This window comes from Dermochelys coriacea, chromosome 20 (assembly GCF_009764565.3).
Source record: "Dermochelys coriacea isolate rDerCor1 chromosome 20, rDerCor1.pri.v4, whole genome shotgun sequence".
Classification (NCBI taxonomy): Eukaryota; Metazoa; Chordata; order Testudines; family Dermochelyidae; genus Dermochelys; species Dermochelys coriacea.
The window spans coordinates 9427786-9455236 of record NC_050087.2 but is presented as its reverse complement, the minus strand read 5'-3'; the positions used below and the strand labels follow the sequence as shown (position 1 = coordinate 9455236).

The window sequence follows — 27451 nt, the reverse complement described above, 5'->3', positions numbered from 1 at the left end:
AAACGTCAATGTTCAAGGGCGCTTGAAAATCTGACCGTGCATCCCTCAAGCCCCGAGCCTGCATGAATTTTGTGGGACTGGATCCTGGTGCAGGATTCGGGCCTGGGCTCCTGGGCTGCTCGCTTCACTCAGAGGAGAGCTCCAAAAATGCACTAAAACAGGGGTTCTCACAACCAATTTTTTGGTGGCCTCAGAGTGCGGCCACTAACTCTTGCTGCTCGCTGCACTTGCACTTTTTCCTAAAATTCTTTATTTTTCCTAAAGTTAATTAAGTAATATGCACATATATAAAGCCAAATCATTGTCATTTATTTATGTAAGGGTTGGGGTTTTTTTGCAGACTCAACAATAAAACCATGCACAGTTATCTCTATTCTTTACTGGACCTAACAGAACAGAAACACAAATAAGGTGCTTTGCACGTTCTTGTCTTTTTTATTATTGTTTATTTTGCTTTTTTTTGGTAAAAGTGGTTGTATAACAATTCTGAAGTAAATTTAAAAATGTTTTTACATAATAGAAGTCCAAATAATAATTAAAAACATATCTGGGTGGCTTGGTCTGGGGAGAAGAGGGGAGGGGAGAGGAAGAGAGGCACAGCTACGGCTGGCCAGGGGCTCCTTCGGGCAGGTGTGGGGGCTCGGGTCTTCAGCCAGCCTGGAGCCTCTCTGGATGAGGGGGCGGGGGGCGCTTTGGGCTTCAGCGAGTCCGGGTCTCCTCCAGGCAGGTGTGGGGGGGGGTCTCAGGGCTGCGGCCAGCCCAGGACTACCCCGCGCACCTCCCGCCTCCTCACTCCACCCTCGCCACCTCTCTGCACCCCTGCTCGCCTCCTCACTTCACCTCCACTCACCACCTCTCTCCACCCCCGCTCGCCTCCTCACTCCACCCCCACCACCTCTCTCCACCCCCGCTCGCCTCCCGCCTCCTCAGCCCCCCCGGCCCGCTCACAACCAGACTCCCACCCGCCCTCCTCACCCTGCTGCTGGCTGGCCGCTTGCCTCCTTACTCCTCCGCCAGGGCCTCCTGCCCGCCACTGGCCTCGTCACACCTCCCCGCCCGCTGCCACTGCCTCACCTGCTCCTTAAGCCTTGTGTGTCCCACCTGTGTCTCCAGAGTGTCAGCACATGCCGGAGCAACAGGGCGGACAGGGAGGGGCTGATGCTGTACAGGAAACTGCCGTGGCCGCAGGGAAACCCCCTGGTGGCCACAGGCAGCCACAGTGGCCGAATTGGAGAAATAGCGCATGAACACGACTCGATTTATTTTTAGGTTGGCTTAGAGATTCCCTCCCTTGTCCTCACCTCCCTCCCCCTTGCATTTTAAATGTGTGCCTTGTGAGGCTCTAAGCTCTTGCTGCTCCCTAATAAGCCAGTGGAACTCACTGCCACAAGGTATCACTGAAGCCAAGAACAACGCAGGTTTGGATGTTTCCACGGGTAACAGAAACATCCAGAGTTAGAATAGCAAATACTACAACACAATGGAGTTTAGGGACAGATTTGCTGCTCCAGGGCATGGGCTGTTGGGGGCTAGGAGGAATCTTTCCCTGGGTCCAGGTTACTCCATTGCTGTCCACTGGGTGCCTCCTTCCACCTTCTTCTGAAGTCGCTGGTGTCGGCCACTGTAGGAGTCTGGGCTAGATGGGCCCCCTGCTGCAATCCAGTCTGGCTATTCCTGTGTTTCATGTGAAGATTTTGAGGGGCTGGTGTCCACACTGATTAATGGAGCCCCCTCTGGCCCAGTGTCCCATGGTGTGAGAGGAGGTAAGGAGATTATCTGTGCTGACTTGGGTCATATCCTCCTTGCTGCCTCATATCCGGGGGGAAGCACTGGGTATTTTGGAGAAGGTGTCATTCCTCCTCTAGGCTATAGGGAGGCCCTGTAGCCCCTCCACAGCAGATCTCCTGGTTCTGCAGGTGTAACAGGCTATGGAGGCACAGGGCAGCTGATCTTCCAGCCGCTGGGGCTTCCCTGACCCTTCTCCTAAGCCCCGTTGTTCAAGGAGACACCATGGAGCTGGGCTGTGCAGGGAGTGCCCATTCCCCCAGCTTGGGCTGCCCCCCTTCAGTTGCCACCCCAGATTCAGCTGCACCCAAGTCCCTTTGTGAGCAAGGAGCATGGGCCAGGGTTGCTCTACTTGAGTGGGGGCTAGATTTTGCTCTGTGGTTATGATGCAGCAGGTGCTGTACTTGGTACAGATGCAGTCACCTGGACAAGGGGGCTCCATGACCAGTAAGTTCTCTGGAGACCCGGTGCCTGGGCTCTGTCCACTTGCTGCTGCTAACCAAGATCTCCTCCCTGTGCCCCGGAGCTACAGACCAGCCACATAACAGGCTCCCAGCTGTCCACACCCCAGGGACGTCTCTGGAGCAGCCAAAGGCCTCACGGGGATAGAGCAGAGACAGGTGTGGCGAGCTCCTGCTTCACATGAGACAGCAGGGTCTCAAAGAGGGTGTTGTCCACGCTCAGCCCAGTCTCCTTAAGCAGGGGGCAGCAGCCTAGCTCAAGTGGGAGTGACTCCAAGGGGTTCCCTGTCAGCTCCAGCCTGGAGAGTAGCACCAACCTCCCGATCTCAGCTGGCACCTTGGTCAAAGCATTGTCCACCAGCTGCAAAGAAGTTAGCTCCAGACAGGCAAAGAGCTGGCTGGGCAGTGCCCTGATCCTGTTGCCGGTGATGGAGAGGTGCTGCAGCATCCCCAGCTGGCCAATCTCCGCAGGGAGGAAACGAAGGAGGTTGTAGCTGAGGTCCAGGTGCCTGAGTCTCTTCAGGGTGAACAAGGCATGGGGCAGAGACTCCAGCTCGTTGTGGGATAGCATCAGCTCCTCCAGGCTGCCTGCTGCGCCAATGGAAGCAGGCAGGGTGGCAATGTGGTTGTGCCACAGATTCAGGCAGGTGAGCTGTGCCAGATGCTGGAAGCCAGTCCCCTCCTCAAGATTGCGGATGCCATAGGAATGCAGATCCAGCCTCTGCAGGCCGGTTAAGTGCCAGACCGTAGGTGGGATCCTCTCCAGCTGGCAGCAGAGCAGCTCCAGCTGCTGGAGGCTGCTCATCTTCTTCAGGACCCCCAGTGCCTCCAGCTCGGTCCCATCATTCTGGATGCAGAGATGGCAGATGTGGGTGGACATAGAGCAAGGAAGCTTGGTCAGCTTGGTCTGGAGCAGCAAAATCTCCAGGCTCCGGAGCTCCCAGAGGGACTCCAGGGCCAGCACGTTGGAGTAGAGGTGACTGGAGAGAAGCATGTGGCGCAAGTTCTTCAAGGAGTAAAGCCAGGAGGGGATCTTGGTGATGTCAGTGAACTGGACATGCAGCCCTCTGAACCATTCCTGCAGGAAAGCCAAAGCCATGGGCTCCATCATGGCTCGGCAGCGGTACAGCTGCACCTCAGACAGCGCCCCCATCTGGGCCACCTTGGCAGAGAGCTTCACCTCCACCATGCACTCTGACCGCAACACCTCCAGGTCTGCCATCTGATAATCAGCCTGGGGCAGGGCCGGAAGGGCACAGAGCCTCAGGTCCAGCCGGCCCCAGGCATCCCTCCCCACCTGCCGCCGCAGCTCCTCATAGTCCCCGCGGTGCTCCTGTCTGATCTCCAGCAGTTGACTCTCACTGATGGTGGAGAGGAAGATGGCAATCCTCTTGCAGCAGAGCGGGTCATACTGGTCAGCCATGTGCAGCAGGAAGGCCAAGTCATTGCAGACATTGGGGACAGACCTGAAGCTGCTCTCCTCGCTGGCCCGACCGAAGGAGTACTCCCGGAGCGACCTCCGGAGCAGCCAGTAGAGGGTGTAGACCCCCACCAGTCCACTGAGCAGCACCAGGGCCAGGTAGCTCAGCAGCAGCTTCTGCAGGATGTAGGCCAGGCTGTGGGTACAGGAGAAGGTGGCATGGCCAGCAAGGTCCCCCAGGCCCGGCCGGCACATGTGCCTGAAAGCAATGGTGCCGGCAGAGCTGGAGGCGTAGCCCAGCACGGCCAAGAGCTTTGCCACCTTGAACACCGTCTGCCCCACGTAGACCCAGTAGAGGAGGCTTGCAGCTTCAGTGTGCGCCCGGAAGGTGTGGATCTTCTCAAAGAGTGCCTTGGCCTGCTCCCTGTCCTTCTGGTCCAGGATGGTGGCGCTAGGGAAGGAGGATGCCTGCTCCACCTGAGAGCCAGTGCCAACCTGAGAGATCTGGGCAGAGCAGGGTTTCATCCGGCCAAGCTTACCTTCTGAGGGCTGGCAGGCTGTCTCCGAGAGAGCCTTGGTTGTCCAGGGTGAGTGGAAGCACTTCTGGAGGATGGAGAGGAACAGCTCGATCCTGGAGGAGGTCTTGGGGTATATGAACCAGAAGTTGTTACAGACCATCAAGAGTAGCGCGTGCAGGAGGGCCAGGTATGGGGAGTACTTGGAGTGCCACGGCAGCGCCTGGTGGTAGCAGACCTGGCCAATGTACAGGTACTGCTGGTAGTCAAGGTTGGTTGGGTGTCCACTGTGGGCAGCAGAAAGTTTCCTCCTGGTGCCGACCAGAGTAGCGTCAGGTTCTGGGCCATCCAGAGGCCCCAAGGCAGGTCTGGGAGCCAGGGACCCACTTGCAGCCATGCTGGTCCTGCCAACAGGCAGGCACACCAGCTGATCTGTGGAGATCAGCAGGGTCCCTGCGATGATGGAGATGGCCAACATTGCGAGGACCAAGTAGTCAGTGAAGACGTCCCACCAGGGCTTCAGAGTACTGAATGGGGCCCGGCCGTCACTCAGGCAGGCCACTTCCGTCAGGGAAAACATGGCTGGTGGGAGGGAAAGGATAAGGGTCAGTGACTTAGAGGTGTTCTGAGCCTGGGTTGGTCCTTGGGAGATCCTGGCTCTGCCACAGACTCCCTCTGGGATCTTAGTCACATCACTTCGTCTCCCTGTGCCTCAGTTTCTCCATCTGTAGAATGGGATAATGATCCTTCCTTTGCCTATTTAATCTGTGAGCTCTCTGGACCAGGGACTGTCTCTGACTGGGTATCTGTGCAGCACCCTGCATGGGGGCCCTGATCTCAGCTGGGACAGGGACTGTCTCTCACTGTGTGTCTGTGCAGCACCTGGCACAATGGAGCCTCTAAGTGCTACTATAATACACCTAACAGAGAAACAGCTAATGGCATAGAAAGCCTTGAATGTGGAGGTTCAAAGATAGTGAAGAGACATGAGGGGTGGGTGCTGGGCGTTCCCAGGGTCCCCTGCCCTTTTGCCACCCTGCAAAAGGGCCAGCACACATGTTGCTTCCATGTTTGCTCAGTGATGAGGTTCCACCCTTCTCCTCTTGCCTCTGTCTTCTAGGAGACACTTAAGGGCCTGCTGGTCAAAGAAGCTGAGAACCCAGAACTCAGCTGGGGCCTATGATGAAGTGGGAATTTTTTGCCGTGTGTGCCTCAGTTTTCCTCCATACTTTACATCGCTAACCAGTGGGGAAAAGGGCCAGAACACGAGCCCTGAGGCGTGTGTCTCACCTTGCTGTCTGGGGTAGACTGAATGGCTCATTGAAGGACTGGCTGGAAACCAAAAAGACAGTGGGAACCCCAGTGGCCAGCACATCCACAGCTAGCAACCAGGGGGGAGTTCCCCACTTCTCCACTTGCCAGTCCAAGGCCCCAGCTCAAGAACAAAGGGAAAGGGGTCAGGTGGCAGGGCAAGTGCTGTAGCCAGGGCTCTCACCTGGGTCTGACAGAGAGCGAGCCTGAAATGGAGCCCACGGCTGATTGGCTGGGTGGGGTGCTGGCTTGGCAAGGTGGATATGTCTTAACCTTTGCTTCTCTGTGCTCACTTAAGGACTTCCCATGCTGTGTTCCAGCTGAGTAATAGACCCAACTGTTTGTAAAGGCTGCCTGGTGTCACTGCAAATCCTTCCCAGGGTGCGTTGGACCCTGAGGAGTGAGCAAGTCTCTGGCCCGGCATATGTCCCAGTTGGACTCTCTGGGCAAAGCTCATGGGGTGAAGCAGAACGGCTGGAGCCCAGGGGCTCAGTCTCAGAGACGGGGAGGTTGCGTGGGCTAACCTAAAGGAAGAGGGTGGCCCCTTGGGGGCTCTGCCACACTGAAGGGGTCCTCCAAGGGACTGTTTAAAAGCGGGGGTGTAGCAGTGCCAGCCTGCAGTCCCTCTGGCCACCCACTCCTAGAGCTGGTAGGTTCAGAGCTCTGGACCAGGTGATCCCCTTAATAACCATCTTGCCACTGTAGCCCTTTGCTCTGCCACCTCTCCACAGGATCCCACCCAGCAGAGAGAGGGAGAAACTTGGCAGAAGGGCTGCCCTGCAGTTTGAAAGCACAGGAGTGGGCGAGAGGAGGGGAACCAGCACTGAAATGATGTAGCAGAGGAGCAGTTAAATGTTGCATTCTGCCTATGGAGTGGTGCCCCGACTTTGTGTCTCAGGGAGGGCCTAGCATCTTCCCATGACTACTCTCACCAAGGGGATAAAGGACTTACTGCTGCTGTTGGCTCTGGGAGTGGCTCCCTTAGCTCATGAGGCAGCTGCCTGGCTTTGTGATGCTGTCAGGCAAGAGGTTCAGTCCTGGCTCTGCGTATGAATCGCTGCTCTGTTCACAGGAGGTGGATGTGCAAAGTGCCCAGCTCCTCCTGGCAGAACCAGCCCCCTCTCGCATGGGGTACCTGAATACCCTACAGGCTCTTGGGAGCCCAAGCCAGCATCAGGCGCCAATGGAGGAAGGTATTTCACCTCCCAGAGTCTGAGCTCATGCACACCCCATCCCACCCTAGCAGGGCTGAGAAGGACCAGTGGAGCCTTGACAGTCTCCCTGTTAGGCCCTAGACTTACGAGCCTTCTCCTCTCCTCCGACGAAGGACATCGCTCACTTTGACCCCTGATTTTCCTCCACCCTGCTCAGATCCACCCTGATCTCATGCCGGTAGAGTGAACCACTGACATCCGAACGGCTAGATCTTAAATGGAGTGGTGTAGCCTAAAGTCAGGACTCCTGGGCTCTCTCCCCAGCTCTGGGAGGGGAGTGGAGTCTGACGGTTAGAGCAGCAGGGGCTGAGCGTCAGGACTGTTGCTGGGATGGTTATTGTTCCAAACCACACGAAGGGCAGTTGGGGTGAGAGAATTAAATGCAATTCTAACAATTCTTTGCCCTCTCGTTAGAAAGAGTTGACAATGTCCCAGCCAGGGGATGAATCCCCGCACCTGTCTCACCATGGGCAGCCCAGAGCAATGCCGTGATGTGTTCAGCCTCACACAGGGAGTGACTGGCAGAGCCAGGACTCCAGAACCACAGGCCAATGTGCTAACCACACAGCTGCCCTTTGCCACCTGCTTACCTGGGAGAAGGCATGTAAACCAGCTCGGATCCCTGGCACTTCCAGTGCTCTGAACGGGATCATTTTCCCCAACCAGCCAGCTGCTCCTACCAGCTGGATTTATCACCAACACCCTCCCCCCTCCAAAACCTTTCCCATCACCCAGGGTGGTGCAGGTATCTCCTCCCAGCTACAGAAGTAGCTCGTCCCCTCCCCACTGCTGCGGAAACAGAACCAGATCCCCGTCTCCGTGGGGCCGGATCCCTGTCACCATGGGACACCCTCTCGAACAGCTGGCTCTGGCTCTGGCCCCCTTTGGGGTTAGTCCAGGGATGTTTTTTGGGGGGAGAAAAGGGAAGGAGAGAGAATGGAAGAAGGAGAGAGAAAGAGGGAGAGCAAATGGCCCTTGACCCAGAAAAGAACAAAGTTTTCTCTCCCTGCAACTAACTAACTTGAGTTCTTTATTGCCCCTCAACCCTGCTAATTGCTCCCTGCCCCATACCAATCCTGGGGGGAGCCCCTGACTCATACCCAGCAGCCTCCCCACCCGCTCAGGCCCAATTCTGCCCAGCAACAGGGGGTCTGGCCCCGCTCTCCGGCCCTGGTAACAGCCCCAGAGAACCTCGAACCCTTTCCTTCCCACCTCCTGCCTCTTCTCATCCAGGCCCCCTCCCCTCACCTGCTGCTCAGCCTGGGGCTGCCACTTGCCCTAGATCCTTGCTCCACCAAGTCTCTTCTCTACAAGGAAGAGTCTCCTCCAGCCCCCCCAGTCTTGGCCGGGGGCCTGGATTGTCCCCAGCCGGAGCCCTCCACATCCGGCCCATTGGAGTGGCTCTCTCTCTCCCGTCTCCATGGCAGCTCCAGGGAGCAGAGGAAGGATTGTGGAAGGAGGGAGCGTGATTTCCTCATTTGTTTCATGGGCTGGCTGGGAAGAGCTGTGTTAGCAAAAGAATCTAGCCAACTCTAACCCAAAGCACTTCCCTCATTAGACCTGCTGCTGGGGTAATGACCACCCCTCCCCTTGGACAGATGGGGAAACTGAGGCACAGAAGGCTGAAGGTCACAAAGCATGTCAGCGACAGAGTTGGCAACAGGACGCAGGCAGTCCTGAATCTCAGCTCCCCACTCTCCAGCCACCAGACCAAGGGCTGAGAGGCAGTACTCCTGGTGGATTCTGTTCCCAGCTGCAGGCCATCAGTGGGTCTCAGTGGTCAGTGCAGGGAGAATCAGGACACCTGGGTTCTATCCCTAATGCTGGAAGAGGAGTGGGTTCCAGTGGTTAGAGCGCAGGGAGGGGGGAAGGCTGGGAATCAGGACTCCTGGGTTCTCTCCCTAACTGGGTTGTGGGGGTGGATCCAAGGGTCTCTTCTGGATTATTTTTATTTCCCCCCATTTATAATACAATAGACACAGGCAGTGGCTTCCCGCCCTCAGCTCCCAGTAGATCCAAAGGGTAACGATTCTCTGCCGAGGCCAGCAGTGGGATTGAGGGACTGTAGAAAGTGCTTTCGGGTGAGGTGCTGCCGGGATCATGAGCCCAGTCCTTTGGCTAATGGAAAAAGGACTCCAGTCCCTGAACGTGCTCCAATGCAAAGCAGGGGGTGGGATCCAGAGCGGTGGAGAGATCCCACTGCTGAGCTCTGATCCACAGACACCACAGAACAGGAGACAGGGGCTCTGGATGCAGCTCGCACAATGTTGTCCAGCAGATGGCAATGGATAGCCATCCCCAGGGTACCCCAGTACATGGAAGAGGTAGTGGGGGGCACAGTCTATTAGGCAGGGGTGGGTGTGAGGTGGTATGTGTTGAGATGGATGTGTGGTGTGTACGGGCTGTTAGGAGGATGGGAGGCTTGTGTGTCTATAAGGCAGAGATGGGGGTGGGAATGGGTTGTGTTTGGGGGGGTTAGCACCTCAATTCCTAATCCCCTGTGGCAAAGACCCCCCCCCGAACAGCCACTGTGGGCCTAGGTTTAGATGCACTCTCAACCCCAGCCCTAAAGTTCCAGTCTGTCCCCATCTGCCCCCAGCTCCTTCCTGCCAGTGACTTGGAGCCAGGGCAGCAGGTGGTGGGGCTGGGCCCCGTCCCAGAGTGTTCCCTGGCCAGCTGCCACGTGAGTGGGGCGTGGCTGGCTCCTATCAGATCTGCAGCCTGGCCCGGGGCCCACCTACAGCGTGGGGGAGGGAGTGGCTAAGCCCCCTGCCCCCCAGTCAGATGCCCGCTGAAGGGAATTCAGGATGCAGATAGGGCTGGATGGTGGCAGGAGAAGGAGGGTGTAATGCCCCCTGTTGGGTATCCTATGTGATTAGGGAGGATGACTGGGGGAGAAGGGCTGGGATTAGGGGTGAGCAGCAGGATAACTGAAGGGAGGCTGGGAGTGGAGGGAGGCCACAGGGGCTGAGATGAGATGGTTTTAAGAGGGAGCTGGACACACTGATGAGGGCAGTTGTGTGATGGGGTTGCTGGGGATGGTAGGGAGCAGGGCTCAGCACCCCCTGGGTCTTATGTTCCTAATAGCATGTGCCCCAGGGTTTCAGCCAGCCACCAGCAGGGCTCAGGAAGGGATTCCCTCTCCCACAACTCCCCCATGTATTCTGGGAGGGGTTTGTTTTAATCTCCCTCCTCTGACACATCAGGGCTGGAAACAGGCTAGTGGGCAGGGTGGGCCAGAGATCTGAGCTGGCACGGAGCATTCTCCCTTTGTCAGGCACTTGTCTGGTGGTTCTTGTGCACATGCTGTGGGTCCCGGTGATGGCCCTCTGTGGGGACGGGGGGAGGAATTTTCCCCCAAGTCAGATTGGCAGGGACCTTGTGAGGCTTCCACCTTCTTCTGCAGCATGTAGGTGTAGGGTACTTGCCAGGATTATCTGGGCATAGCTCACTTAAACATCTCCCTGCCATCATGGAGGCCTCGGGCCCTGGTGCACCTCGGTCCCTCCTCTTTTCTGCCTGTGGCACGTAATAGTCTGCAGTCTGCTTTCCTGTGGTATTCCGGTCTCATTATGCAGTTGGGTTTGTTGTGTGGGTGTTGGTAGCCTGTGATAGACAGGAAGTCAGATTAGATGGTCCCCTCTGGCCTGAAACTCTGTGCCTCTCTGTGCCAGGGCAGGGAGGTTGGTGACACAGGGTCTGTGCAGCACCCAACATGATGGGGGCCCCAATCGTGGTTGGGGAAGGGGTTTGTGCAACGCCTGGTGCAAAGGGGGCCCCGATCGCATTGTGGGGGAGGTGTTTGTGCAGCAGCAAGCACAATGGAGACTCTGCTCCATTGGGACCTTTACCTATTACTATGATAATACTGACGTTTGATCCGGCCCATTTGTCCTCTGGTTCCAGGACATAGCTAATGGGGGTTCTCTCATAACTGGAGGGTGCCTTGCCGCTGGCTACCGGGCGAGAAGAGTCCAATGTTGGAGTTCCTAGGAGTGCTCCCCCCGTCCTGGGAGAGGCTGCCAAGGTGGCTGGGGCGTTGCTCAGACTGGGGTTTCTTGAAGCACTGCACGCAGCTCGGTGCAGAGATAAAGGCTATTTGCACTGTTCACATTTCAAACTTCTCCCCTCCAGCTGCACAGAGCCAGGGCTCTGGTTCAGGCCCATTGCTATTAACAGGTGTATGGAATGCCACCCCTCCCACCCCCTATACATCGTTTAATATAAAAGAAGGGCTTGATCCTGAAATCCTCCCATGACCTTTGCCTGAGTAAGGGCTCCAGACTCAGACACATGCAGCGCAGGAGAAATCAGTGCCTGTAATCCAGACCCATCTGGAATCCTGCCACAGAGAGGTGGGACTAAGGGGAGGAGCCCCTGAGAGCCATGTCATTGGTGGAAAAAGCCATGCCTCAAGGAGGAGGCAGCATGTCACAGCAGGAGAAGCCACACCCAAAGGGGGAGGGTCAATGGGAGCCACACCCATCCATTTAAATTTGTCTGATAAGCACATACCACACCAAGTGGCAAAACCAGCTTCTCTTGGTACTGTAAATGCATTAGATGCTTCAACCAGGTTACACTCCTTCCCCTCTCCAGGGCAGATGACCTACAAAGCGATCTGCAACCTTCCTTGGGAATGTGGTTACATCACAATGGGTGTGGACTGCTGAAACTGAGACATGACCAAACACTAATGAAATTCAATCCTGCTGAGATTTTGGCCTCTTGTGACAGTGAGTTCCACTGGCTAATGATGCCAGAAAAGCATCCCTTTATATCAGTGAAGTGGGTGGAGCTGTGAAATGAGGAAAGACTCTCCCATGGTTAAAGCCACAGCAAAATTTCAGTTGAACACCCACATTTGCATCCTCTCTAGATTACCCATCAGATTGGCCTGGAAATTTGTGGGATAGACTGTGGGCTGGGGTACAGTTTATGGGGCAGTGACCAAGGTGTGCCAGAGATCTAGCAATTTAAAACATGAGCTATTTACACACACACACACAAACAAAAATTGTCTTTTTTAAAAGCAATAAACGCTGCTTGTTAATAACACTAAAAAATAAGTATAAATAGAGTCATTTCTCCCCTGCAATCCAGGATACAACGTGGCTGCCCTGCCATACAGGATCACTGACTGTCCACATTTGCACTGGGATGAAATGTTGAGCCCCTCCATAGCCATGGCCAGGGGGGATGATTCTTTGGTAAGACTCTTGGTGGGAGATCTCCCAGGTGCCTTTGCAGCTCTGGCCTGGGAGCAACACCTGCACTGGAGAGGAGCACACCAGGCACTTCCCAGCTCTAGTGACTGTGAGAGTCTTTCTGCAGGTGGCAAAAGAGCCTGCCCCTGCCGCTGACTGTCCCCTCTTCTCATTCACTCTCCAGCCTTTCCCGGATGTTCATGGGCAGCATCTCATAGAGGATGCTCTCCACCACCAAGCCGCTGCGCTTGAGCGCCGGGCACCGCTCGATCTGAGGCGGCAAGGCCTCCAGACGGTTCCCCTTCAACTCCAGCTTGCTGAGCAAGGAGAGGTTGCCCAGGCGGTGGGATAGGGTGGAGAGCTTGTTGTGTCCCACCATCAGAGTCTTCAGCTTCTTGCAGAAGAAGAGCTCATCGGGCAAGGTCTCCACTGAGTTGGAGGAGATGGCAAAGTACTGGAGATTCTGGAGCACACCTATCTCTGGGGGGATAACCTGGATGCCGTTGTTGGAGAGGTCAAGGCAGCGGAGCTTGGTGCAGAGGAAGAGCTGGGTGGGCAGGGTCTCTATTTTGTTGCGATTGAGGTAGAGCTGCTCCAGGCCCTTGAGCTTCCGGATGTGCTCAGGGATATAGGCAATGTGGTTGCTCCAGAGTTTAAGGCAGACCAGCTTGCGGCAGTGCTGGAAGCTGAGGATCTCCTCGATGGAGCGTAGCTGGTTGTCTTTCAGGTCCAGCTCCTGCAGGCTGACCAGGCTGAAGACAGCATGGGGGATGCGCTCCAGGTTGCAGTTGACCAGCTCCAGCTCCCGCACGTTGACTAGCTTCTTGAGGTTGTTGAGGGTCACCAGCTTGGTGCCATCGTTGAGAATGCACAGGCGCTGCAGGTGAGTCGAGACATCGGTCACGCTGGGCGGCACCTTGGAGATGTTGCTGTGCAACGAGAGCACCTTGAGGTTCCTCAGCTCCCGGAGGCTCTCCAGGCTGGACGCCCTCCCCAGTTCCTGGCTGAAGAGGCCGGAGAGGTGGAGCTCCTCCAGCCCGCGCAGGCTGTAGACCCACAGCGGCACATCCTTGATCTCACCAAAGGTGGCTTGCATCACCTTGAGGTGGTCCCGAAGGAAGACCAGGGAGGCAAATGGCAGCTTGACGGGGCAGTTCAGCAGGGAGAGCTCCTGGAGGCGGACGAGCTGGGCCACCAGCGGTGGGAAGGTCACATCCTTGAGCATCTCCAGCTTCAGGGCCTCCAACTCAGTCAGCTCAAAGACTGTGTCAGGCAAGCCAGACAGCATGAAGAGGTGGAGCTCCAGGCGGCCCAGGGCATTCCGCTGCAGCTTCTGCCGTAGCTTCTCCTCTGTCCATTCGTGGTTGAGGTTGAGCTGCTTGAGCTTGCTTTCACTGACCTCAGAGAGGAAGACAGCGAAGCGCTTGGAGTAGAGGGAGTCATACTCGTCGATCAGATAAAGCATGAAGGCAAAATCATTCTTGACGTCGGGGATGTCGCTGATGCCTGACTCCTCTCGCACGTAGTGGAAGGAGTACTCCTTCAAGGGCCGGTGAAAAAGCCAGTATAGCGTGTATAGGCAGGTGAGGCCGTAGACACCCAAGAAGCAGATGTAGCAGATGGCCAGCTTGGAGAAGAGGTGAGCCTTGGTGTGGTTGCAGCAGAAGTGGTCGTATCCTGTCATGTCCTCCATCTCCATGCTGCAGGGCACAATGAAGTGGATGTTCTGCACCAGGGCGGCATTGTAGGCCGTGATAATCAGGAACTTGAAGACCTTGAGAACAGTCTGTCGGATGTACATGGTATAGAGGATGTCTCCCTCCTCCACATGCAGCCGGAACTTCTTCACCTTCTCAAACAAAGCCTTGGCCTGCTCCCCTTCCTTCTTGTCCAGCAGGCTGACTGCAGGAGTCTCCGCTACCTTCTTCTCGGAGATGGACTGGACGGACTGTAGAGCAGGGTGGGGCTCGGACATTTTGTCCTTGATGCTCTTCCTCCGCCGGTCTTCCTTCTTTGAGGTCGTCCCATCTTGGCTCTCCCCAGAGACCTCAGAGAGGGCCCGGGTAGTCCAGGGTGAGTCAAAGCACTTGCCAAGGATGGAGATGAAGTGCTCAATCTTAGAGCTGGTGCCCGGGAACTTGAACCAGAAGTTAGCACAGACCATGAAGATGAGGGTGTGGATGACCACCAGGTAGGGGAAGTACTTGGCGTACCAGTGCAGGGCTGTCTCATAGCACATCTGGTTGATGAAGCTGTACTGCTGGATGTCCAGGTTGTTGCGCAGGCCACTCATCTCCCGGGAGGACAGGGGTGTGTCTGGCTCCGAGGCATTGAGGCACTTCCTGGTGAAATTCTGGCATGTTTCATCAGAGAGTGGGGCACCAGCGGGGACATGGTTGGGGAGGCAGATGATTTTGTCCTGTGTCACCTGGGGATATGGCCACAGAGGGGAACAGGTGAGGAAACCGTGGGGGATGCCGATTCACACCAGCTGTGGATCTGCCCCCACTGATTCCAATAGAGCAATGGCTGATTTACATCTGCTGGGGGTCTGGCCCCATTGACTTCAATGGAGCTATGGCCAATTGACACCTACAGGGGGTCTGGCCCCCTTGACTCCCATGGAGCTATGGCCAATTGAGGCCCACTGGGGTCCATGTACAGTTCTGCCCCCTGAGCACCGACTGCAGGCTGCATTCACGCATATTTCAGGACAATAGTGATAATAGGGGCACCGAAGCCATGCCCAACCCAGGAGCCCCGGGGGTAGCTTAGACACTCCAGCACCCAATGCAATATCCATGAGACAGAAGCCTAGGGTGGCCCCTAACTGTGCCGCCCAGAGCAGGCTGCAGCCCAGCCAGCACACCCTCGGTGCAGAGGTGCACCCTGGGAACGCTATGGGTTCGGTGACTCTCGGTGTGCTGGGAGTTGCAGTCTCAGTGGGCTGTGCTCTGGAGCAGCAGTGAGCACGACCCATTCTGGCCCCACTTTGGCTGCCCCTGGGACAAAGGAGACTGTCCAAGAAGCACAGTTGGTGGTGAGGAAGCATGTCTAGTAGTTAGAGCTCAGGTGCTTGGAGTTAGGTTCTATCCCTGGCTATGGGAGGGGGGGTGGGGTCTAGTGGTTAGAGCAGGGGGGGCTATAAGCCAGGTCTTCTGGATTCTCTCCCCAGCTCTGGGAGGGCAGTGGGGTCTACTGGGTTAGACCAGTGGGGTGGGGAGTCAGGACTCTTGGGTTCTAGCCCCAGCTCTACCACTGACTCTCTGTATGACCTTGGGCTGCTCCCTTCTCTCTGTGCCTCCATCTCCACCTCCATAAAATGGACATTATACCAACTCCAGGGAGGTAGCAAGTTTCTAAAGCACCTGGTGAGGCTGAGACAAATGGGACTAGAGAAGGTCAATGAGCTGCTAGTTCACGCCGGCATCTTACCCCACAGCTAGAGAGCAGCAAGAGCGTCCCATGACCTTAGCCTGTGAATGCGTGCACTGCACATGGCACACACCAACCCCATGAGGAGCTTCTGTGATTCAGTGCCCATGCTAAACCAGGCCATTGCTAATCACAACCAAGGAGTCCTGACACTGAAGGGAACAGGACCCGCCGTGATGTTGTTAGGTAGGAGAGCAGGAGAGGGCTGGTGGCAGGAAGCAGAGCTGAGCTGATCAGGGTACTGTAAAGAATTATTGCCCCTCGTTCTGCAGAGCCCGAGCTGGCCCAGTGGCATGCAAAATAAAATCCCCCAGCTCCTGGTTACTGCAACCCCAGGGCCACGTGACTTCCTGTCACAGAAACTGTCCTTCAGCCCCTGTCTCTGAGCAAGCCAGACCCACCTGTGCAGTGCGGGTGACATTCCCCATCTATGGTTGACCAACCTCCTACTGTGGCAGCTAATGGAGCTGCTCCTTCAGCTCAAGCAATAGAGTGCTGTGCTGATGGTCCCAGTGTCAGCAGGGTCTGAACGTGTGTGTACAGGGGATTTGCCTGAGGTCACCCCAAAAGTCAGTGGCAGAGCCGGGAATAAAACCCAGGAGTCCTGCCTGCCACTACTGCCGCTCCTCTGCCTTCACCATGACTAGATCCCATTCCTCTCCCAGAGCTGGGGATAGAACCCAGGAGTCCTGAATCCCAGCCCCCTGCTCTAGCCACCATCTCATGTGGGTTTCTCTTTACTTCCCTGGCAGATCCCACTATCCCCTGGCATCTCATTGGTTGGCAGTGTGGCAGGTGCCTGAATGGTTAACTCAAGAGGGGGCCAGCGGGGAGCTAATCTCACTCCCGTCCTCCTCCCGAGTGGCCCTGGGACTTTACCTATGGGACTTGTGGCACCAGGGAGAATATCCGTGGCAACAAGAGATAGATATTGTAACAGAGCTGCTGCCTTGTGCATCTGCTGCTTGGCTTCTGTATGGACAGACTCCTCCCCCCAGTATCGGGGGGACCCTCATCTGGGGGTAATCAAGCATCCCCCACCCCAATGGATGATGACAGACCAGCCTAAAACAGGGCTAGGTGGAGGAGGAGTAGCTCATGCAGGGGGCAGAGATGGGGGAGGGTCATTCTCCCATCTCCCCCCATTCCACCCAGAATGCAAAGCTTGCTGACCGATCAGCTAACCACTAAAATTCAAGTCTGACATTTATGAAGTGGGGTCTAGTGGTAAGAGCTGCAGGCAGGGCAGGTGCAAGGATGTTTCGCACCCTAGGCGAAACTTCCATCTTGCGCCTGCCCCACCCCCGCCCCCGTCGGCCCGGGGAGCCGTGCGGCAGCTCCCATCCCCCCCATCCTCGTCGGCCCGGGGAGCCATGTGGCAGCTCCCACCCCACCCCATCCCCGTCGGCCCGGGGAGCCGTGCGGCAGCTCCTCACCGCCCCCGTCCTCGTCGGCCCGGGAAGCCATGCGGCAGCTCCTCACCCCCCCCCTTCCCCGTCGGCCTGGGAAGCCGTGCGGCAGCTCCTCACACCCCCCCCTTCCCCATTGGCCCGGGGAGCCGTGCGGCAGCTCCCACCCCCTCTTTCCTCGTCGGCCCGGGGAGCTGTGCAGCAGCTCCTCACCCCAGCTCACCTCTGCTCCGCCTGCACGCTGCGGCCCCTGCTTCTCCCGCCTCCCGGGCTTGCAGCGCCAATCAGCTGTTTGGCGCTGCAAGCCTGGGAGGGAGAGAAGCAGAGCGGGGGGCGTGCTCAGGGGAGGAGGTGGAGCAGCGTTGAGCGAGGGCGGGGAGCGGTTCCCCTGCGCGCCGGCCCCCGCCCTGTTACTTGCTGCAGGCAGCCCTCCCCGTGCCCCCCTGCCCCAGCTCACCTCCGCTCCACCGCCTCCCCAGAGCCCACTTTTGGCTGCCCCCAACCACTTGGCGCCCTAAGCGGCCACCTGGTTTGCCTAGTGGTTGCACCAGTCCTGGCTGCAGGGGCGGCGGGGTAGGAGTCAGGGTTTTGTTCCCAGCTCTTGGAAGGGAGTAAGAATAAGGGGGAGGGGCTGGGAATCAGGACTCCTGGGTTCTAGTCTCAGCTCTCTTTTTCCCCACCTGGATCAGCCCAATGGGCCCATCTAGCTCAGCAGCCTGTCTCTGATGAGGCTCACACGAGACAGGCTCATCTCAGCCCCTTTCATTCCTGATGCTGAGCCACAGCCTTCGCTCCCCACCTTCATCTCATTCCCCAGGGCAGTCCATGATCCAGCCGCACCCCAGACACGCTGGGGCAAGCTTCCTGCCTGGGCATGAATCCCCTGCAATGGAGTGGCAGCACCTGCACTGTTACAATACATCCTGGGAGGACTGGCAGCTCCAGGGGAGGCAGACACCTCCGGATCAGGGGCTGGAGGGGGCAACTCCATCTTAGGGCTTGTATTGATTGCCCTCACCCTTCCCCCTGCTCCCCTTTCCCTCGAGCCCTGGGCCCACCCTTTCCTCTCCCAGCAGGACGGTGGCATTCACCCACCCAGCTGTTTGAGCTCCAGGGAGGTTCTGATCCAAAGTTCCCAGTTCCCCAGGGGTGCATCTTCCAGCCGCCTTGCGTCATGTCCTTCCCACAATGCAACAGGGCATCCACTGTGGACAAGGGACTCCATTTGCCCCAACAGCGATTTGTCAGGCAGGAGGGGACAGAATAAGGGGTGTTCTTCCCAGTCGACCGCCTTCTCCTCTGTTTCCACTCTTGCTCTTGGCTGGTTTGTGGGGTCTGCATCCTGCTATTATGGGCACCACTGCCACTACTGACCGGCATAAGTACATCACCTTCTAGTGGCTGCTGGGGATAGAACTTTCTACTGCTGCTGCTGGAGATTCTCCTCCAGCTCCAGAAGGAGGAGGATCCAGAGGCCCCAGGTCCTATCACTGCTGCTGCATGGGTGGGGTCTCACAGAGGGTGGTCCCAGCCCATCCTGGTACCCACCTGCAGGGTGCAGCCAAAAACCCCGATCATGAGCATGGCCACCGTGATGTATTCAGCCAGCACATCCCACCAGGGCTTGAGCACCTTGAAGGCTGGCTGCTGGTCCATGAACTGCTTGAATTCAGCTACAGGGATCATCCTGTCTGCAGAGAGAGGGTGGGGTTAGGCTGGTGGAGGCCTCTCCTCCCTAGTGACCCGAGTTCAAATCCCAGTTCAGGTCCAGTGAGCTTGCTGAATCCTTGGTCAATCTGGAGGAGTGAAGGGGGCCCAATTATGAAAACAAGAGGCAGCACTGTGTAACCTGACTGCAAGAGGGACATTGGGGAGCAAAAGTCATTGGGCTGTGGGACATTGGGAGAGAGCTGGCCCCTGGGAATGGGGCAGGATCCCAGCCCAAGAAATAGAATTGTCCTACCCTGAATCTCTTTCACCTCCATAAGACCAACCATCCCAGAGATCATTACACACTGTACATGGGGATGAATCGTTTTCCCAGTCCTGACATGCAGCCACCTCTGGGGTGGGGCACAGCCACTGGTTAACAGGCCCCCAACAGCCTGAGACAGGAGAGCCCTGTTCTGAAAGTGAAAGTTCCAGGGCGGGATGCCCGGAGGCAGAAGGCGATTACTCATGTCGGAAATTGGGCAGGACACCAGGGGTCACACCCTGACTCCTGGGAAGAATGGCTCATCTGATAACCACAAAAGTTCAGTGCTTCGGTCTCATGCTGCAGTGCAGCTTTGGGACCAGAGCTGACTGCGAGGGGAGAGCACCCCACACTGAGCCACCACCCCACGCCCTGCAGAATAGCTCCCCCAGCACAGCTCTGAGATATCAGGGTCAGCACTGACTCTAAGGAGAGCCTCCCTCCCTACAGTACAGTGTTCCATGCTGGTCACCCACACCGGTCTCATTGAGCCACCTTTCCCCTCCTGCCTGGCTTAGTTCCCTTCAGACACAAATGGGGCTACTCATAGAGATATTGGGAAGGTTGATCCAGGACATCAATATGGGCAGGGAGTGGGACCTTGGAGAAGGCAAGGAAATGGGTCCCATTTCCCCCCTACTAGTCCCAGCATCCCTTTGAAAACTGATCCAGCCAGCCGTAGATTTCACCCCTCTGCTGGCTCGGGATGAGCCCAATCACCTGGCACCAAGGACACTGGGTGGGGCTTTAACCCCCCAGTGATGGGGGAGCCCTGCCCAGTCCAGGCCCTGGAACCTGCCATCTCGGAGCAGGGTTCCAAGCACCATAGCAACGCCCTGGGGCCTCCCTCAGGCAACAGAGATGGGGTGACTCTCGCTGAGGGTTACAGAAGGCAGATGGGTCGACTCTGATCCCAGAGCTGGGCTTTACCTAGCCCAGCCCAGTAACCCAGACTTGGGGGGCGTAATCCAGATTCCATTCTCAGTGTTCTGCAGCAGGAAAAAATTCTTCATTTATCCCAGGAACCCTGACTTCCAGCCTCTGCCCCCCTCTAATGAATCCACTAGATCCTGTTCCATCCTCCCCCACCAAGCTGGGGATAGAACCCAGGAGTCCTGGCTCCCAGTCCAGCCTGCTCTAACCACTTGATCCCACTCCCCTCCCAGAGTGGGAATAGAACCCAGGACTCCTGGTTCCCAGCACCATATGTTCTGACTCATAGTTCCCACTCCCATTTTATAGCTGAGACTAGAACCCAGGAATTCTGGCTCCCAGCCTCCTCTGATCTAACCACTAAATCCCACTTCCCTACCCAATTGGGAATAGAAGACATGAGTCCTGGTTCTTGGTCCCCCCTGCTCTGATGCTAAATCCCATGCCACTCCTGGAGATGGGAAGTTTAACAGCCCCCCCTCCATCACACTGGTCCTGCACTCCTCCGAGTGCTCTCAGGTGTGTCCTGCACCCCCCATCCTGCCACCTTTTGGAGGTGTTCTCTGCACAGCAACCAGGTCTCCAGATATAGGGTCTACAGCTCAGATTTATCTCTGGTGGGAATGGAGCCGGAGTTTGCTCAATTGGTGCCCTACATGATTCTTAATCATTTAGTTCTTGTGAAAGTGTACCCAATTGCCCCAGATGGGGAGGCTTTTTATGCCCTACCCCCACAAGCAGCTACACCCAGGAAGCGATTCTGTGAGCCCATGTACACACCCCAGCCTCCTGCCAATGCGTGCCACCCCTCCCCTCAGGGTACACCCTTAGGGAGTAGTCTTTGTGGCCTATTCAGTCTTTGTTTTTTCCATCCACATTCCTGGATTCTATTTCCATCCATCGCTGGGAGGGGAGCTGGGTCTAGTGGTTAGAGCAGGGGAGCTGGGAGTCAAAGCTCCTGGGTTCCAGACTCTGACACTGTGTGATCTTGGGCAATTCCCTTCCCTCCTTTGTGCCTCAGTTTCCCCAACTCTAGGGGACAAACAACCCTGTGTTACTCCTTGCAAGGCTCGTGTGGCTTAATCACCTTTGCACAGTGCTGTGACCCGTAGGCAGGATGTGGAGCATGATCATTTTTATTTCACTGACTAATGCATGGGTGTTATGTGGGGACCGATGACCAGCAGGAAAGTCCATGGTTTTGCCTAGACATTTCCCCTCCAACCCAGTCGGGTGCTACTCCTGCTCCCCAGAGGACATACCTTTCCCTTTGCTCATGGTGGAGAAACCCCCAAGCCAACTCTTATACAAGGGATGTCATCCCTGCAGCTGTTTCCCTGTGGTTTTTACTCTGCCAGGTAGGCACACATACATATTTCCATGGACAGCACTGGGCAGCAGGCAGCGGGGGAAGCAGCAAAGAAAGCTGAAGGCAGTTTGGGGCAATCTGGAGAATTCAGACACTTACAGGACTTTTCAGAGCAGAAAGAATTTTTAAAGGCAGGGTTGGAACTTTCCAGGGAAAGCCAAAGTTCTAGTGGGAGAAACTCTCTGCTCGACTGCTGGTCCACACTCTCCATGCAGAGCTGCAGATAGAAGCCAGGAGCCCTAATTTCCAGCCCCCCTTGCTCTAAGCTCTAGACCCCACTCCCCTCCCAGAGCTGCGGATATAACCCAGGAATCCTGACTCCCTACTCTAACCACTAGACCCCACTGTTCTCCCAGAGCTGGGGATAGAACCCAGGAGTCCTGCCCCCCACTCTAACCAGTAGACTCTACTCCCTTCCCAGGGCCAGTACTACCCTTCTCCCTCAGCTAATTTTGATAGTATAAATTCCCTAGGAGTGAGGGTGTAGAGGGTTGGCAGGTGGCACAAGGTACTAGCACCCAAGCACACAGCCAGGAACCCCTGGGTTCTACTCTTGGCTCCACCACTGACCTGAAGTGTAGCCTTGGGCAACTCCCTTCCCCTTGGAAAAGGCAAAGAGCTGAGCACTGACACAAACCCACTGCCAACTAAGGCTTTGGTGGAGGGGTCACTCTGCTGCAGAGGAGGGACAGATTCCATACCCTCCAACTCTGACAGAGGAGAATCACCATTAGCAATTTAGGCCTTATGACACACTCATTCCATCCAGCAGAGGGTGGCAGTAGGTATACCTACATAACCCCATCTCCCCGCCCCCACACACACCAGTATCATTACATCTGAGATTCATGTTTGGCTAAGCCAGGTGTTACTAGTGAAATAACACCCAAAACATAACAGCCGGATTCCTCCAGCATCCATGGAGCTTACAATCAGCTGAATCCCTCAGGGATCCTGACATGGGGAAGGTCCCGCAGGGGAAGGAAGAGGCATTGGTAACTGCCCCTGCTGCCAAACTGGGGCAGCCAAAGGTCCTGGAACAATTTGTATAGTGGGGGTGTTGAGAGCCATTGAACCAGACTGAAACCTTGCATATGATGGAAACCACTTCAAGCCAGGGGGTGTGGCAGCACCCCTAGTTCCAGCAACTATGGGGGCAGTACTGGAATCCTTGTCCAGCATGGGCAGCTGTGAGTATAAGATCCCCGCTCAAGCCTCTGGGGGGCAGTTCAGGGGGCCTAGTTAGCATCTGCTAGGCCCTGTGGGGATCAGGACTCATCCAACACCCTCGTCTCACTGAAGCCCTTAGAGCATCCCTCAGACCATCCCAAAATGCATCAAAGGGCAGAACCCAATGGATTTGGGGGGATTTCAGAAAACCAGAAGGGGGACCCTGCCATCTCTGCAGCACAGCCACAGCCTCCAGCACCTCTGATTGTCTGTGGCTCAGAGAGCTGGCTGATGGCCAGGTCCTGGGGATGGTTTTGTTCAATATCTTCATTAATGACCTGGAGGATGGCATGGATTGCACCCTCAGCAAGTTTGCAGATGACACTAAACTGGGAGGAGTGGTAGATACACTGGAGGGTAGGGATAGGATACAGAGGGACCTAGACAAATTAGAGGATTGGGACAAAAGAAATCTGAATAGGCTCAACAAGGACAAGTGCAGAGTCCTGCATTTAGGAAGGAAGAATCCCATGCACCACTACAGACTAGGGACCAAGTGGCTAGGCAGCAGTTCTGCAAAAAGGACCTAGGGGTTACTGTGGACGAGAAGCTGGATATGAGTCAACAATGTGCCCTTGTTGTCAAGAAGGCCAATGGCATTTTGGGCTGTATAAGTAGGAACATTGTCAGTGGATCGAGGGAAGTGATCATTCCCATATATTTGGCATTGGTGAGGCCTTATCTGGAGTACTGAGTCCAGTTTTGGGCCCCACACTACAAGAAGGATGTGGAAAAATTGGAAAGAGTCCAGCAGAGGGCAACAAAAATGATTAAAAAGAAAAGGAGTACTTGCGGCACCTTAGAGACTAACAAATTTATTTGAGCATAAGCTTTCGTGAGCTACAGCTCACTTCATCGGATGCAAAAAGCTTATGCTCAGATAAATTTGTTAGTCTCTAAGGTGCCACAAGTACTCCTTTTCTTTTTGCAGATACAGACTAACATAGCTGCTACTCTGAAAAATGATTAGGGGGCTGGGACATACGACTTATGAAGAGAGGTTGAGGGAACTGGAATTGTTTAGTCTGCAGAAGAGAAAAGTGAGGGGGGATTTGATAGCAGCCTTCAACTATCTGAAGGAAGGTTCCAAAGAGGGTGGATCTAGACTGTTCTCAGTGGTACTAGATGACACAACAAGGAGTAATGGTCTCAAGTTGCAGTGGGGGAGGTTTAGGTTGGATATTAGGAAAAACTTTTTCACTAGGAGGGTGGTGAAGCACTGGAATGGGTTACCTAGGGAGGTGGTGGAATCTTCTTCCTTAGAGGTTTTTAAGGTCAGGCTTGACAAAGCCCTGGCTGGGATGATTTAGTTGGGGATTGGTCCTGCTTTGAGCAGGGGGTTGGACTAGATACCTCCTGAGATCCCTTCCAACCCTGATATTCTATGATTCTATGATTAACGCCTTCCCCTCTAACACCCCAACTCATCTCTGCTCAACCTCCCCACAGGTACCCAGTTGGTATCCCAAATGCCTAATCTCCCAGACAGAAAGGAGGTGGGGGGATGGGTGCAGACAGCTCCTGGCATCAGAGCAAGGGGAGAAGGGGGTACACACAGAGCCTCTGGCATGGGGGGGACCGTGTATCGAGTCCAGAGCAGGAGGCCCCACGGCCCAAGCTGCTCCTGGCATGCAGGAGCAAAGAGGTTCATTCTGTGAGCAACCATGAGCATTGCTGCCCAGGAGGAGCCTCCCCCATCGTCACCTGTATCGGCTCCTTTGCAGCAGGGGTGATCAGCGAGTCCCATAGGCTGTCTGAGGGCACACCCGCCCCGTTTCCCCCTCTCAGCCTGGCCTGGAGAGCAAGCACTTGGGGACTTCCAGAAGAGAGTTCTTCTTCCTTCCTTCCTTGCCCTCCGCCCAGCCCAGGTCCCTCATCCTCCCAGGCTCCAAGCAAATTATTCCCATTCCCCCTCCCACCCATTGCTGGTCACCTCCAGCAATGCCCAGCCCCTAGGCACCCCCTAACCATTCCCATTCCCAGTCAAGCCCAGCGCTCAGGCAACACCTAGCTCCTGTTATCCCCAAGCACCCCCTATACATCCCCATGCTCCACATTTCTGGGCACCCCCAGCCATGCTCAGGGCCTCTACCCCTTCCCATGACTCACCTCCCCAGCCATGCCCAACCTGAAGGCACTCCAGCCTCTGTACTCACCCCCCACCCTTTTTTCACACATGCTCTGGGGTGTGGCTTGGGGCCTGCTCCTCTCTGGGGGTGCTGGCAGGGATGAGGGGAAGTGAAGTGGGGTCCCACCAAACAGGCCACAGGGGGCAGGATGCATTTCCTGTGGAAATGCCACCCCTGAGGAAAATCTGCACCCCCAAAAACTCTCCTTCCCGAGGCAAACAAGCACTTGCTTACCCCACCTGCAGGTGCCAACTTCCAGCCCCTCCCTAGTAAATCTGGATCCCCCCCCCAAAAATGGTCCCCTTTCTCCTAAGGACAAATTCTCCTCTCCCCCTTTCTTGGGGATCCAAGTCCCACTCCCCTTTTCTGGGACCAACCCCAACTCACCCGGGGCAAATCCAGGTCATAGACTATCAGGGTTGGAAGGGACCTTAGGAGATCATCTAGTCCAACCCCCTACTCAAAGCAGGATCAACCCCCACATTTTTGCCCCAGATCCCTAAATGGTCCCCTCAAGGATTGAACTCACAATGCTGGGTTTAGCAGGCCAATGCTCAAACCACTAAGCGATCCCTCCCCCAGATCCCACTAAAGCTCCCTTCCTGTCCCCAGTAGACCTCCTCCCTTCCTGGGGAGTAAATCCGGATTCTCTCTCTCCCGCCAGCTGTAAATTCACATTCCCCCTTTCCTCCTGGGGGGGTGATCCGGATCCCCTCCTTTTCCTTCTCCCATCCTGGGTGGGTGGAATCCGGATTCTCACTACGCGGGGGGAGGGGGGGCGACCACTCCCCCACCCGCTTCGCGCGTGTAACTTACCAGCTCTCCGTTCCCACTGCCCAGCCTACTGCCTCGCCCGGGGCTCAGCGGGGCGCAGTCAGAGCGATTCCGCTGCGCCCCGCGCCCCGTGCGGCGGTGACGGGCTCCTCCAGCGCTGCCTGCTGCCTCGGCACCCTGGCAACCCCCCGGTGCGGGAGTGACTCACCCTGCCTGACGAGCTCCGGCCCAGCCCCGCCACTGGGCTGGGTTTGGGAAGGGAGGAAACCCGGGGCAGAGCAAACACGCGGCGCCTCCACCAGCACCAGCCACAAAGCGGCAGCGACCCGCACAGCGGGGACCCGAGACGGTTCTTTCCCCGGCTCCGCGAGGGGAGTGGGAGCTAGTGGTGAGATCGGGGGGGTTGGGAGCCAGGACTCCTGCATCGCTGCCAGTCTCACCAGACACCCTGAGGGGCATCCCTTCTGCTCTCTCTGCCTCCGATTGTGCGGGTGGACAGCGGCCCTCTCTTTCCTAAAGGGTTTGGGCTGATCAGGTGACAGGAACGGTAACTGCATATTACAAATTATCTGATTATTTAATCTCTCACCGGAATTGTGGTTTGAAGTCAGCCCATGGCTGTTGCTCATGGACCGGAGAAGTTTTCAACTTCTACGATAACAATCTAACGTTTCTGCAGCTTCTATCAATGCCAGGTACTTTGCAAACTACTTATAAGGATCACTTCGTTCCCTGCAAATGAAATGCCGCCACTTCTGGGGTGGGAAGCAGCAGGTGTTTAACAGTATGAAGTGACTCTATGCAGGGATCATTCACACAGCAATAGAAATGCAGCCAGCTCTGGGGTGGAACACAGCAGCTGTTTAACAGCACACAGCAATACGGCACAAGAACAATTGTGCAACCAATCATTGCATTGAAAAATGTTCCCCAAGGTGGGTTAGAAGCCCTCTGGGAGCTGTGCTAAATGCTGGGTTTTGTCATGAGAGGAAAAGGGCTTATTAAAAAGCTCTTGTTTATGTTCTCAAGGAAGTGGATCATTGCAGCAGGCAGAGGCTGTAATGGTCTCAAAGCCTGTCATTGTCTGGGTGAAATTCGACCCCCCAGCTACTCTGCACAACTCATCTCTGGAGACAATCAGATGGGGCGTGTGAGCTGGGATTCGCTCAACAAGGATGTTTGGATGTGATTCAGTGGAGCGGGTGTTTGGGAAGGAAAATCTTCCCTTTGCCACTCAAACATCACAGCCGCGTGCTAGGACCTGAGATTCTGGGATTGAAAGTGATGAGGGACAAAAAGCCCAACCTGCTACCCCTTGCTCCAGGGATCTGGGAACTACAGCAAGGAAATGAACTATTAACTATCACGTACTATCGGGACCCATGGGGGTGGAGGGCATGTGGGGGGACAGGTGCCTAGTACCCACAGCCGTGGCTGCTGGGATGTGGCTCCTGGCTCATCTCACTCCCCCAGTGCACAGAGGAAGTGGACGGGGCCATGTGACAGGGCCAGGATCAGGACGGAGGGGAGTGAAAGCTGCACCATGTGTGTTCTGGCCCCCTGCCCAGCATTGCATCTATATCTCAGAGCCTGCAATCAGATCCTAGATCTGGAAGGGAAGTGGGGTCTAGTAGTTAGGGCAGGGTAGTTGGGAGTCAGGACTCCTTGTTTCTCTTCCTGATAGGCCCATCAAAAGAAATTGGGGCTCCAATACATCATGTTTGCTGGGGCCCCACCCCCTCCCATTTCATGCCAGTTACAGATGTTTGAGGGGGCCCAGTACAGTTGTCTCCCACTTTCAACTGCTCTCATCAGCCCTGGCTCTGGGACGGGAGTGTTCAGAGCAAGGGAGCTGGGTGTCAGGACTCCTGGGTTCTATTCCTAGCTCTGGGCAGAGAGTGGTGTGTCTAGTGGTTAGAGCCGGAGTGTTGAGAGTCAGGATCCCCAAGGGTACATAGACACAGCAGCTGGGAGTGTATATTCAGGCGGCTATGCCAGACTGCAGCCTCTGCTGCAATGTCCACACTGCTATTTCCAGTGTGCTACCGCCAGCACATCTGCCTGGGGTCACTTGGTGTCCTTCACTGAAGGTCTCTCTCTGGCGGGAATCCAGGCCAACCTTCAGCAGGTGCCTAGTACCAGCCTTTCCAAGCAGGGAACACTGGAAACACCACAGATAGGAGCTGGGTGCGCCAGCTGAGACAGGGCCAATGGAATCTACTCAGGGCTGCAGAGGGATAATAGTGCCTAACCGCTGGACCCCACCCCTGCCCAGAACTGGGAA

General features: G+C 56.0%; 2 protein-coding genes across 3 annotated transcripts; both read right to left on the bottom strand.

Annotated features, from left to right (window-relative positions):
* Window positions 1–1018: 1018 nt before the first annotated feature.
* On the bottom strand, window positions 1019–8062 carry LOC119845927 (volume-regulated anion channel subunit LRRC8D-like). 2 transcript variants are annotated; one of them, XR_006278377.1, is made up of 3 exons: window positions 7955–8062; window positions 1977–4763; window positions 1019–1945 (listed from the first exon to the last, which is right to left on the bottom strand). XR_006278377.1 is itself a non-coding variant. In XM_038378916.2 (2 exons), the coding sequence occupies exon 2, from the start codon at window positions 4759–4761 to the stop codon at window positions 2383–2385; it is 2379 nt and encodes a 792-aa protein (XP_038234844.1). In that variant the 5' UTR covers window positions 4762–4763; window positions 7955–8062; the 3' UTR covers window positions 1019–2382. The 2 variants fall into 2 exon arrangements, 1 of the variants encoding a protein (XP_038234844.1); XM_038378916.2 differs by having other exon boundaries at window positions 1019–4763.
* Window positions 8063–8650: 588 nt separating this feature from the next.
* Window positions 8651–25718, bottom strand: LRRC8E (leucine rich repeat containing 8 VRAC subunit E). The gene is made up of 3 exons (XM_038378752.2): window positions 25210–25718; window positions 18306–18448; window positions 8651–14341 (listed from the first exon to the last, which is right to left on the bottom strand). Exons 2-3 carry the CDS (start codon window positions 18441–18443, stop codon window positions 12083–12085), a joined length of 2397 nt encoding a protein of 798 aa, XP_038234680.1. The 5' UTR covers window positions 18444–18448; window positions 25210–25718; the 3' UTR covers window positions 8651–12082.
* Between the last annotated feature and the right edge of the window lie 1733 nt (window positions 25719–27451).